At 40.8% G+C, this 14,057-nt stretch overlaps 1 protein-coding gene across 1 annotated transcript in view; it reads left to right on the forward strand.

Annotated features, from left to right (window-relative positions):
- The window catches only part of IBTK (inhibitor of Bruton tyrosine kinase), a 183,793-nt gene that overhangs the window by 19,902 nt on the left and 149,834 nt on the right, over positions 1-14,057 (forward strand). Inside the window, 1 exon segment of the mRNA XM_030188611.1 lies at positions 9,856-9,966. Coding sequence (XP_030044471.1) covers positions 9,856-9,966 — 111 coding nt within the window.

The following is a 14,057-nucleotide window of genomic DNA, read 5'->3' on the forward strand; positions in this document are numbered from 1 at the left end:
TAAATACAGTAACCAAAATCTACCGAAGGATTATAAATGCATAAAACATTGAAAGCACATAAAACCAATTTCTGTATCTGCCTGTCACAAGAAACACCAAGAACTAACTTTATTTCAGAGGAAAACCACAAACACATCCACTTCAAGAAATCTTACTGTGTAACCACCACTGGTAACAAATGTTTCAGTATAATTGTAAATGGTTATTTAACAATATAATCCATTTGACTGAATGAATGTAATTCATTTGGCTGATGACACATTGAACGAAAACTTGTTTTTGGATAATTGTGGGATATAAGAGTGAATGAATGAATTATCGTGTGCTAACCATGTAGACACATATTCCTATCAGCATCTACATGGTTATTGTGTGCTAATTTTTTAGCGCACCTTAATAAATAGGGCCCTTAATGTAAAGGAAGAATCCAGTTGGCCTGAACTTCAGAGAATAATTTTAAGAGATGGCATGTGAGAACTTTTGGATTGTAAATGATTTGAACAAAATATCCTATGCTTGGACTGACAGTTTTCTCATCGCTTAGAATCAGAACATAGATAAATTTGACTTTGATCATGTTTTCATGAACAGTATTACAGTTGCTCTGGATCTTTATATAATGTGCGATGATTGAGAAAAGTGACCATTTCCCTGCTATGGTCACATTTTGGTTTTCTGAGCACATTCACGTTTTATATGTGGATATAGATGTATATAGATATAAAGGAAATTTATAATAAACTTGTATAATGTTTATATTAAAAAATGTTTTTTCCTGGATATCGGAATAAGGGCTATGTATGCTCACAACTTTAGACATGGACAGAGAAGGAGGCAATGATCTACAATCAGAAATAGACATCAGCAAACAAGCAGACCAGCAATTCTGAGGTGTGCTGTATTATTTATTCAAACAGTAACCTGACGTGGCCACGTTTAGCCCTCAGGATGCGTCAGGGATAATAACTAATAAATACAAACAACTCAATTTAAAATCTTATAAAATAAATCACAAAACATAATAAATAATAATTAAAATAGCATACTAAAACACACTAAAATAGTGGCATACAATAAGTGACATACATAAGAACATAAGAGTAGCCATTCTATGTCAGACCAATGGTCCATCTAGCCCAGTGTCCTATTTCCAACAATTTCCAAGCCAGGTTACAAGTACTTGGTAGAAACCCAAATCGTGGCAACATTCCATGCTACCAATTCCAGGGCCAGCAGTTGCTTCCCCGTGTCTATCTCAATAGCAGACTATGGACTTTTCCTCTAGAAACTTGTCCAAACCTTTTTAAAACCCAGATATTCTAACTGCTGTTACCACATCTTCCGGCAAAGAGTTCCAGAGCTTAACTATTTGTTGAATGAAAATATTTCCCTGTAACTTCCTTCAAGTGTCCCCTAGTCTTTGTACTTCTGGAACAAGTAAAAAATTGATTTACTTCTACTAATTCTACACCACTCAGGATTTTGTAGACCTCAATCATATCTCCCCTCATCTCTTTAGCCTTTCCTCATCCGAGAGGAGTTACATCCCCTTTATCATTTTAGTCGCTCTTCTTTGAAGCTTTTCAAACTCCGCTATATCTTTTTTGAGATACGGTGACCAGAACTTAACTCAGTATTCAAGGTGCAGTCGCACCATGGAACAATAGAGAGGAATTATAGTATTTTCGGTCTTATTCACCATCCCTTTCCTAATAGTTCCTAGCATCCTTTTTGCTTTTTTTGTTGCCGCTGCACACTGGGCAGATTTCAGCATATTATCTACAACGATAAGTAGATCTTTTTCTTGAGTGCTTACCCCCTAGGTTGAACCTATCATTAGGTTATTCTTTCTAATGCGCATCACCTTGCATTTGTCCATAGGAAATTTCATCTGGCATTTGGATGCCCAGTCTTCCAATTTTCTAAGGTCTTCCTGTAGTATTTCACAGTCCGCACGTGTCTGAACATCCTTGAATAGTTTTGTGTCGTCTGCCAATTTAATCACCTCACTCATCATTCTGATTTCCATATCATTTATAAATATGTTAAATAGCACCAATCCCAGTACTGAACCTTGCGGCACTCCACTGTTCACCCTTTTCCATTGACAGAAATGACAATATTCTGTCATCATATGCTCAGCGATTATTACCTGTCTAAGACAATGTATGTGACTATTGTTACCCGCCCTGGATAAAGACGGGATATAAATATGGTAAGTAAAAAAATAAATTTAATCCTGCCCTCTGTTTTCTGTTGTGATCAGGCGGGGAGTGAGGGTCGCCAAGCAAGAGAAGCAGGGAGGGGGAAGTCGCTTGGGTACCCTAGACTGCCACGGGAGGGCAGAGCCAAAAGGGCCAGAATCAACAGTTCAGGGCCAGTGCGGGGAAAGCAACCTGTCACCTTCACCATTGAGGTCAATGAAGCTGAAAGACTACAAGTCCCAGCAAGCCTTGAGAGAGAGGGGATCAGGAAGTGTTACCCCTACTATGAGTCCCAGCATCCTAGGGGAAAGGAGGAGGATCTGGGAGGGCTGGATGAACAGAATAGGAACTACTGGGAGATGGGGATAATGATGATGGGAAGCAGCTGGTGTAGAAGACTATAGAGGAGCCCATGGACTGGCAATCTGGGGAAGGTGGAGGAGGGTTGGAGAGAGAGGAGACTTCAGAAGGAGAGCCCATGGACATTTCAGCCTTAGCTTAAGCTAAAGGTGGGCAGGTAAAAGAGCTCATGGCAACATGTTTCTGTGACTTAATGAAAGAGGGAAAGAAGTAGCTGCAGAAGCACTCCAACAGGGGGTGATGGTTTTCAGCTGGGGTCAGGAGGGTGACTGTCAGATGTTAGAGACTGACAGAGATTGAGTGGGACCCCGCTCATCTCCCAGGAAGTAATGAGAAGAGAGTGAAGGAAAAGTTGAAACAAAAACCTGCTGATTGTGTGTATCAAGGACTGTGTTGGAGAAAATAAATAAAGGGGAAAAAGAAAGACGGTTGGTCGGGAGTTTGTAAATCCTGGACAACGGGACCTGGAGGAGGGACAGGCATGGGAGGGCTCTCTCAGTGTTTTTCTCCTGGCAGGAGTACTGCTCAGCTGGGAGTTTTGAGGAATTGCGGTGTCCTGTGGATTACAAATCTGTGAAGGCCCCGTGGGGTCACACTGTCCAGTAATAAATTCCTAATCCACACCAGAACCTTGCCTCCTGTTCCATGACTCTTTAATTTTCTTCCATGAGGAACTTTATCAAAAGCTTTCTGAAAATCTAGGTACACTACATCAACAGGCTCACCTTTATCCACATGTTTATTCATGCCTTCAAAGAAATGAAGCAAATTGGTGAGGCAAGACTTCCCTCGGCTGAACCCATGCTGACTCTGTCCCATTAAACCATGTTTGTGTATGTGTTCCGCAATTTTATTCTTTCCACTATTTTTCCCAGCACTAAAGTGAGACTTGCTGGTCAGTAATTTCTTGGATCACCCCTGGAACCCTTTTAAAAAATTGGCGTCACATTGGCCACCCTCCAATCTGAAGGTACTATGGACAATTTTAGCAACAGGTTACACATTACTAACAACAGATCAGCAATTTTATGCTTGAGTTCTTTGAGCACTCTTGGATGTATGCCATACGGACCAGTTATTTTCTACTCTTTAATTTGTCAGTTTGGCTCAGTACATCTTCCAGGTTCATCGAGATTTCTTTCAGTTCATCCACATTATTACCCTTGAAAACTATTTTCGGTATAGGCAGATCTCTTACATCTTCTTCCACAAAGACCAAAGGAAAGAATTAATTCAGTTTCCCTGCTATGGCCTTCTCCTCCTTGAGTGCCCCTTTTGCTCCTTCTGATGTATCTGAAAAAGTTGTTACTGTGAAGTTTTAGCCTCTGCGGTAAGTTTCTCTTCATATTCTCTTTTAGCCTTCTTTATTAATGCTTTGCATATGAATTGCCAGTGGGGTCATTCCATGCCAAGTGGTCTAAACCTTCCCACAATCATGTCTCCAATTTTGTTCAAATTTTATCTGTTGCGCGAGTCAGGTGTTAAACGAAGTTTCCCAAAATTTGAGATCTCTAACTGCAATAGTTGCAGATCTAGACCCCCTTTTCTGAAAGGTTGTCAGTCCATGAGCGCGCGACATTTACCAAAATGCCATTTTGGGGTCTAATAAAATCCAAACACATTTATAAGAATGGCTAAAAATTTCAAATCCTGTACAGTTTTTGATGCTAATTCAGATGAAATACATTTTAACATTATGGATGCAAAATCCAGTCAAACAAGTTGACTCAAAGTGTGCATCAAAATTGGTCGCGACTCATCGAACATATTTGGACCAATATTCAGACCGCAACAACTTCCATGAAAACAAAGATACGGACTTGAAATTTTGAACAAGAATTATGCTTGTGCTGGACATAATACTGCCAGATTTGCAACTAACCAGCATCTATAACAGTATCATCTGAAAGAGAAAATTGTGCTCTATAACACTGATGGAGAAAAAAGACCAGTAAGAAAAAGAGACCCACCTACTTGTAAGGCAAAACTTTCATAAACTTAGGTGACTCTTCATAATCATCAGTCTTAAATAAAACTCCACTTGTATTACTATTTCAGTATTCTTCAAAATGACAAAATACCTTTTAGAGATACAGAATAAGCTTAGAAAAACATATGAAAAAAACTTTTGCCAATAAATATATGCATAGTACTTATCTTGGAAAACAAGGTCTCTCATCCGTCTTGAAGTAACGCATTCCAATTAAACATTACAAATACCGACAAGGGTTCACTGTTTCACCATTTCAGGCTGCTTCAGGGGAAAACTAATTTTATCATATTCAATCCACGATAATAAAAAACTTGCAACTTCCAAGAAAAAGCTTTCCGGCTTGCGGCACTATCAAAATGGAGAACGGCACCCCCAAGACACCCAAATTTTATATAACAATGTTGCGTGCTAGAATGTAGAACGTCATGACGTAGAGTTCACCGGCTATCACAGAAAAGCTTTCCATTCTATTGCAGTATTCAAACCTTGAGATATGACAGATTGCAGGGTTATATATCCACCTCTGTTCATGGTTCCGAAGCACCCGTCTCACATCTCCTCTTCGCTCTGTGATCCTCAATTGTTCCAACACAATACATTGAATATCAGAAAAAACATTCTGTTTATCCAAAAAATAAATAACTAAAGGTTCACGTAACTTGTTTGTTTGGATGCAGTGTCTATGTTCAATCAGTTGCGTTTTTAAAGGTCTAGAAGTTTGACCGACAATATAAACTGCACAGACACATCTCTATATATAAAAGGCAACACCAACGTTCTATGAAGCCTCCAACCGGAAGTGTGAAGAGGGAGAGATATCCGGTTTCCCCATGAGTGTCTGCCCCGCCCTCGCTCTCTCTCTAACACAAACAGTGAAGGAAAACAGCAAAGCAGGAAATCAAATCGCTCTCTCTGTAACAATGAAGGACTCAGAGGGGGGAGGGGAGAGAGGGCAGGAACACACACACTCCCAAATGCACACAGAAGAAAACCTTGCTAGCCCCCGTTTCATTTGCATCAGAAACGGGGCTTTTTTACTAGTGATTAAATAAATTACATTACAGGAAGAACATATGGTTTTAGCATGCAAAGGATACACTTTACCCATGTTCATATCCACAAGTTGAGTAGAATCACACATCACCATGCACACGGAATAAGATCCACATGCCCTTTGATGATCACCCTCACTTGCGTCACTCCTCCCCCGATTCAGCTGTACATAAAATGTCATTCAGATTGCTATTTCTCTGGTAAGCAAACATAACTCTCAATTGCAACAAGAATGGACTTTAAGTATAGATATATATTTTTTTGACAGCTCTCACTAATCTCATAGTATGGGCATTATATTTTGTAACAAATGTTAATACCTTCTTCCTCTTGTATGTGACATTTTTTAGGAGATAAACAGCAGCTCTCTTTGATTATATAATGCTCTTTTACCTGCCTTCACAAATGTAGTAGAATATCCTCTGGTAATGAATTTCTCTGATAATATAGGCACCTGATGCTTAAATTCAAATGTGGAGGAATAAATTTTACGGTACCGTAAAAATTGAGAAAAAGGTATATTAAATTTACAATGGAATGGGTGCATTCTTGAATACTGAAGTAAAATATTTCTATCCATGGGTTTTACATACACAGACTGACCAAAGGCACCATTCTTCAGAGTAATCCAAATATTCAAAAATGAAATACCTGAAATGCTACTATGCATATCAAATTTGATGGTATAATGACAATTGTTCTAATTCATCCTGAGTGCCCTTCCACAAAATGAAAATATCATCTCTGTACCCCCACCTACAGATGGCATACTTGAACCAGCATGAAGCATACACCCATTTGGTCTCAAACCAAGCCATATATAAAACTGGATATGGTAGGGGAAAATGCTGCTCTTATTGACACTCCTGATTTATGGATACAAAATTGGTGATCGTAAGTAAAATAATTCTGAGCGAGAGCCATTTTTGTTAAAGCTAAGATGAAATCCACAGGTACCAAATGAGGTCGTTCCCTATCCTCCAGTACCAACTCCAACACTTCCAGCACCTCAGTTTGAAGAATGCAGGTATATAAAGAACGGACATCTTGTGTCTCCATAATGATAGGAAAATGAAAATCTTCTGTGAATGATTCAAGTAACCTGTAAACAAGGTTGCAAAAATGTATCTACATATTTGGCAGTACATTCTAAAAGGGATCCTCTGGCAGAAATGATTGGGCGGCCGGGAGGGCAGTTCAAACTTCTTGTGAATTTTTGGTAAGGTATAGAAAACTGGAACCTTAAAAAATCTATAATTCAAAAAGAAATGTTCAGTCTTAGTAAGAAAGCCCAGTTTTTTTTACCTTCTCTGTTAGACCTGTGATCATAGAAAACACCTCACCACAGGGGTCCTTGTCCACTTGAAGGTAAACTTTCTCATATGATAGGTTACACATCAGAAGTCACTGCCCAGGAAAAGGATCTGTATCTTATCATCAGCAGTACGTTGAATCAGTGTATTGTAGCAGTTAAAAAAGGAAACAGAATATTGAGAATTATTAGGGAAAGGAATAGAGAATAAAACAAAAAAGATCCTAATGTCTCTGTATTGCTCTATGATGTGATTGAACCTAGAATATTTAGTGGAATTCAGTAAATGGCTCTGAAATGTAGGTGCCTAAAGGTCTGTGCTAAACCTGTATTCTGTACAGAGCTATTTGCACCAAGCGCCCTTTATAGAATAGAGCTCAGCACTGATTTCCACACTCATCGTCAGCTGCTGAAACCGGGCATAAATGCTGGCACTTAATTTTCTGGCAGTGAGCACACAAATGACAGGCACGATGTTATATAATACTAACTTCTAGGAACGCCCCCTGAGCTGCCTGTGCGCCTCCCATAGCCACTCCTCTTTTGAGTTGCTCGCTAGGAAAGTTAGGTGCCAATATTATAGGGTAGGCACTAGGGTAGATGCATGTTCAAATCCAATTATTGTCAATTATCTCTAATTATTGATACTTTGTTAAAGCCTTGTTAATTGATTTACGAGTGAATCTGCCCTACGTACCAAAATTTTAGTGGAATTCTGTGCAATTCTGGTCACCCCATCTCAAAACAGATATATAGCGGAGTTGGACAAGGGTGACAAAAATGATAAAAGTGACAGAATAACTCTCCTGTGAGGAAATGCCAAAAAGTTAGAACTATTCAGCTTGGAGAAGAGATAGATACCAAGAACGTACCTAAACCTTCACTTCCCAGGATGCAAGGGACTGAAGTATAAATCAACATATGTGTCCAGTTTTTCATACATATGCACACAGCACTGGAACACATTACCAAAAGACCTGAAAACTATGAGCAATCACTGAAATTTCCAAAAAACCCCTTTCAGAAAGGCATATCCCACAGAACCAGCATAAACACCGAATAATGTAACACATCAACTAAACTAAGTAATGGACTCCCTTGCCGAACAATCCCACCCTTGCAACCCGGACAGGACGGTCCGCACCAAATCTATAAATTATTCTATCCACTTTGTATTTGTTTACACCGAAGTCTGTAACCATCTCTCCGGAACTATGTAAGTCACATTGAGCCTACAAATAGGTGGGAAAATGTGGGCTACAAATGTAATAAATAAATAATGGAGGGGAGATACTTTAGAGGTCTATAAAACCATTAGTTGAATGGAGCAGGTGAACGTAAATCGATAGTGTTTAATTTTTTGAAGGAAGAAAAAAGGGGGTATGCCATGAAGTTACTAGTTAGCTCATTTAAAACAAATAGAAAATATTTTTACACTCTACATAATTAAGCTCAATGCTTAATTAAGAGGATGTAGTAAAAGCAGTTAGCATAGCTGGGTTTCAAAATGGTTTGGGCAAGTTCCTGGAGGAAATGTCCATAAATTGTTATTAACCCATTAATGCCCATATGGGAACAAATCAATTTGTTCCCATATGGCTTATTATGGGAACATTGGGCACTAATGGGTTAGGGTAGACTTGAGGAAAACTGCTACTTATCCCTGGGAGTTAAGAGCATGGAATCTTGCTGCTTGTCGGATCCTGCTGGGTGCTTGTGACCTGGATTAGCTACTGTTGGAAGTGATACTGGGCTTTGTGGTCAGACCCAGTACTACAATACTAGTGCAGTTTTCTTTTTGTGTGTTTTGAAGGTTAATACGAAATGAAGCGATGGAAGAAAATCCTTTCAGAACCCAACTTCAAACATCCTTTCTAAATAATCAAAAAAATGTAATATATGTTAACATTACATGGTAATAATACGAGCCATCAGTATTGTCTTCAACTGTCTCTTCAACATTTTTTTGACCCAGGACACAACTTAAGCCTGAATATAGGACCCACTCTCTAATTTTTTCGGGATTTTGATTTAGTTCATGTCTTTGCAGTACTTGCTTAATGTGAGTTACATTCAGGTACTGTAAGAATTTTCCTGTCCTCGGAAGACTTAATCTAAGGGGACGATTCTATAACTTGGCGCCATCACATGTACTTCCCCTTGAAGTTATGTTCTAAAGCACTTATGTGCTATTTAATAGAAGTATGCCTAGTAGTAGAGATGCCCATATATTCCTATGGGCATCTCTAGTATTTAGCGCATGCTAATAACCCTAGCACACCTTTGTAAAAGACCCCCCCCCCCCATAGGCATGTAAGAGGGCCACTTTTCTATGCAGTTCAACCACTTGGCTACTCAAAAAACTAAGATACAATATGGGATATCCTTTTCTACACAGAACATACCAAATCACATGAAATCTAAGATATGAGGGAAGATGTTCTGAGGAAAACAACATATGCAAAATGTATGTGAAAATTTTTCAGAAAACCCATGTGTGACAAGTAATAACTTGTGGAAAATAGTTTGAAATAAGGCTGCCTTAGTTTGCCCATTTTAGGCTAGATTTTATATATGACACGTGGAAAAGCAATACGCCTCTATACCTGAATTTAGGAGTACTTTATAAAATAGGCCTAAATTTCCACGCGGAATATAGAATACACTGAATGCCCATCCGCATGGCTACATTTAGTCATGGGCAGTTATGCAAAGTAAAACTTTGGTATAAATGCTGATGTCTAAATTAGGCGTTGACCGGGTGTATTCTATAACACATATTGATTTTAGAAACGCCCATGACTCATCCATACCATGCCGATGGCCATGCCCCCTTTTCAACTGTGCGACTTAGGATTTACTCGCATCACATTATAGAATACGCTTAGGTTTTTTAATCCAACAAATTTCTTTATGCAACTTCTTTTTCCAGGTCGTACTTTGTGAGTTTCATTCAGTGATTCTGTCCCAGAAAGGACTGGTTTACACTTGTGGACATGGTCAAGGAGGTCGTCTAGGTCATGGAGATGAACTAACGTGCCTGGTATGTTTTAAAAGCTGCTTGGGGAAACACCTTATCTAATATTGGATAACAGACAATTCAGATATTCTTTTAGTGGTGTTTTGTAGGGTACTACCAGATATGTACACAGATATAAATGGTAGATGGTCCCTGCTTCTTGTGGCTTAAAATATAATACAGACAGACGTACTGTATGGGTTGGAAGTCTTTCATTTAAAACAGATGGGCTAGCTACCAGAAGTGAGACCTCTTCAGCGTCTCAGAGCTAAGATAGTGGGTGAAATGCAGCCAAAGCTGAGGGCTGCCTTTCCAATTAGGTGAGTCAGGAGGAAATACAATGTTTTACTTTTTTTCCAGTGATGATAATTTTGGAATTTTTAACCTGCCTTTCCAGGAGATGCTCAAGGCAACTTCCAACATTTATTGGAATTTTAGATAAAATGAGTTGTTCTACCCAACGTGCTTCTAATCTAAGTGGGTATGTGATGCAGTGAGGATAAACTGACAAGGAGCGCCAGTGAATCCTGCATTTTGTGGTTCTCTGTCTATTGCTCTGACTACTAGTCCTTTCTTTTTCCTGCCTTTGATAATGGAGCATGTGTATCCTGCCCTTATCCAGAAAGAGAGGACCCAGTGAATGACATTATTGGACATCTTTGGTTTTGGTACCACCTGTGTCAAACAAATAAAGAAACAAAATTATATCAAATACAAGGTGCAATCTACAAAGTATTTTTCTATAGATAAAAAAAATACTAAAACTTCTGTAGTGTTCCTGTCCCAGAATGCCAGTTTTCTGTTAAAATTCTCTTTCATTAAGCTAATGATATACCCACTTTCTGGTGTAGGATTCTTAATCCTGTTAGATTTTTCAGTCTTTGGAAATTTAACTGTTTTACACAATTTCAATACATATATTTTTTTCTTTTATATATTATTTTATTTATTTTATTTTTGTTACATTTGTTCCCCGCGCTTTCCCACTCATGGCAGGCTCAATGCGGCTTACATATTGTATACAGGTACTTATTTGTACCTGGGGCAATGGAGGGTTAAGTAACTTGCCCAGAGTCACAAGGAGCTGCCTATGCCTGAAGTGGGAATCGAACTCAGTTCCTCAGTTCCCCAGGACCAAAGTCCACCACCCTAACCACCATGTAATGAGAAGCGATTTTCAAAATTAAAAACTAAATATAATACATACTTTATTATTTTGCAATCTGTCAAAGAGTATATTTAATCCAGATTGCAAGTCCTTATTTTTGTCCTGTCTTGATAGATCTTTCTACCTAAGGCAATTGCTAGCTCTCTATGCTACTTCCACTTCAAGGAAAAAAGATAACTTTTTTTTTTCTAGAAGCTAGCAAGTTCAGTTCACTGCATGACTCAGGTAGGAGACCATTCCAAATTATAGGAGCCACTGTTGAAAAGGCCCTGTTCCTCCAGCACATTTTATTAACAAGATAAACTGGCTGGTTAAGAACAGTACCTTAAGGGGCTCCTTTTTGAGAAGAAAAATGTCCAAAAAAGTGGCAGATGGATGGAGTGGCCTAGTGGTTAGGGTGGTGGACTTTGGTCCTGAGGAACTGAGTTCGATTCCCACTTCAGGCACAGGCACTTCCTTGTGACTCTGGGCAAGTCACTTAACCCTCCATTGCCCCATGTAAGCCGCATTGAGCCTGCCATGAGTGGGAAAGCGCGGGGTACAAATGTAACAAAATAAATAAATAAAAGCGTACAAATTACTGTTTTTAAAATTCATTTTTAAGACTTTTTCTATACAGTTTGTCTAAATCTCAAGGGGGTGTGGTGAAGGTCTGTTTTGGGCAAGTCTAAGGCAGGCTTATGATTTGGATGTTTTTCTGCAACGATGGAACATTGTGAAAATGTCCAGGCCAAAAAATAGAACAACTTACATAGTAACATAGTAGATGACGGCAGAAAAAGACCTGCATGGTCCATCCAGTCTGCCCAACAAGATAACTCATATGTACTACTTTTTGTGTATACCCTACTTTGATTTGTACCTGTGCTCTTCAGGGCACAGACAGTATAAGTCTGCCCAGCACTATCCCCGCCTCCCAACCACCGGCTCTGGCACAGACCATATAAGTCTGCCCAGCACTATCCCCGCCTCCCAACCACCAGCCCCGCCTCCCACCACCAGCTCTGGCACAGACTGTATAAGTCTGCCCAGCACTATCCCCGCCTCCCAACCACCAGCCTCCCGATCTCGACTAAGTGCCAAAAAGGTGCCCAAACTGACCAGATGACCACTGGAGGGATAAAGGCATGAATCCCCCCTTAATCCCTCAGTGGTCACTGACCCCCACCCCAAGAAGTGAAAGTGACAGTACATACCAGGCTCTATTACAGCTGCAGATATAATGGCTGCTCCTTTTAGAGCAGCAAGCAAGTCCCTGGAGTAGCCTAGTGGTTGGTGCAGTGGACTGTAGAGAAGAGGACTCAGGCTCATATCCCATTCTAAATAGTACACTTGTGTTGGAAAGTGTGAGCGGCCCAAAACCTACAAAATATCTACTGAACCCACATATAAGTGACACCTTCAGGCATAAAGAGTATAGTAGTGATGTACAGTTGAGTACAGTACATTTTTTGCTATCCTTGGAGGGCTCAACAATACAATATAAGGGGTTATGATGTGAAATGTACCTGGGACCTTTTATGTGAAGTTCACTGCAGTACCCTCGAGGCTGCCCCACTGCTTTGCTGAGATGTCTGTGTGGCCAGTCTAGTAAGACTGCTGGCTCCCAGACATCCCAATGGCTTGTTTTTGTATGTTTTTTTTTTTTGAAAATGGCCCTTAAATAAACACGCACTGAGCACAAAAATGTCTAAAATAGTGAGATTTTTGAACCAGAAAGGTAGACATTTTTCTGGTTCAAAAATGACTATGTTTGGCACTGGATTTTTGGACGATTTTTGCAAAACATCCAAAGTTGGATTTGGACATCATATTGAAAATGCCTCTTTAAATGTGAACAATAATAATTTACCCTTCTGTTTACTAAGCCGTGCGCTAATGCCGACACAGCCCATTTACTTTGAATGGGCTGTGTTGGCATTGCTGAGTGACAGCTGCTAGCGCGGCTTAGTAAACAGGGGGTTAAATAGTAAGCCCTTTGGCTGCCAATAATAATGTAGAGAAACCAGCATGAGGCGGGATTGCAAGCCTAACTGTTCGAGTACTGTAATCCCTACGCTGTGTCATCATGCTGTTGGCATTCGGGTTTTTCCATTTTTTGCCTTTTTTTTTTTTTTTTTGTTAAAAGGTAACCTGTAGCTAGAGGACTATGCTATCCTTTTTGTTTTTGGAAAAAGGAAAGTTGCTTACCTGTAGCGGATATTCTCTGCAGATATTAGGACACCAGTCCTTACAGTCATTGAATCTTGCCATCCCACCTGCGAGGACTGATAAGAGTCCTCGAAGTAGGGTTACCATACGTCCGGATTTCCCCGGACATGTCCTCTTTTTGAGGACATGTCCGGGGCGTCCGGCGGATTTTGCCCGCGCCCACGTTTGTCCGGATTTCTGGACAAACGTGAGCGCGGGTGCGGGGAGGCGCGTGCGTGCGGTGGGCGGGCGATCGTCGGCGCCGTGGGTCACCTGGTCTCCCGTCCTCTCCCCTTCCTTACCATGTTCCCTGGTGGTCTAGTGACGTCTTCGGGGCAGGAAAGAGCCCCCTCTTTCCTGCCCGGAGCGCTGCCTCCCCTGTCTATCATCCTTCTCGGTCTGGCTGGGGATTCAAAATGGCCGCCGAGAGTTGAACTCTCGCGAGGCCGCTTCAACTCTCGGTGGCCATTTTGAATCCCCAGCCAGACCGAGGAGGATGCAGCAGGCAAGGGCAGGCAGCGCTCCGGGCAGGAAAGAGGGGGCTCTTTCCTGCCCCGAAGAGAAGACACTACTAGACCACCAGGGCTAGATCGTAAGTGAGGGGGGGGGGGGGGTATGTGATGGGGGGAGGGGACTATGCGACGGGGGGGGGGGGAGTAGGGGCGGAACCCGACCTGAAGGGGCGTGGCGGGGGCGTGGCATGAGGCGTGGTGGGGGCGGGGTAGGGGCGTGACATGTGTCCTCTTTTTCAGAGGAC

Source organism: Microcaecilia unicolor, unplaced genomic scaffold (genome assembly GCF_901765095.1).
Source record: "Microcaecilia unicolor unplaced genomic scaffold, aMicUni1.1, whole genome shotgun sequence".
NCBI classification, from domain to species: domain Eukaryota; kingdom Metazoa; phylum Chordata; class Amphibia; order Gymnophiona; family Siphonopidae; genus Microcaecilia; species Microcaecilia unicolor.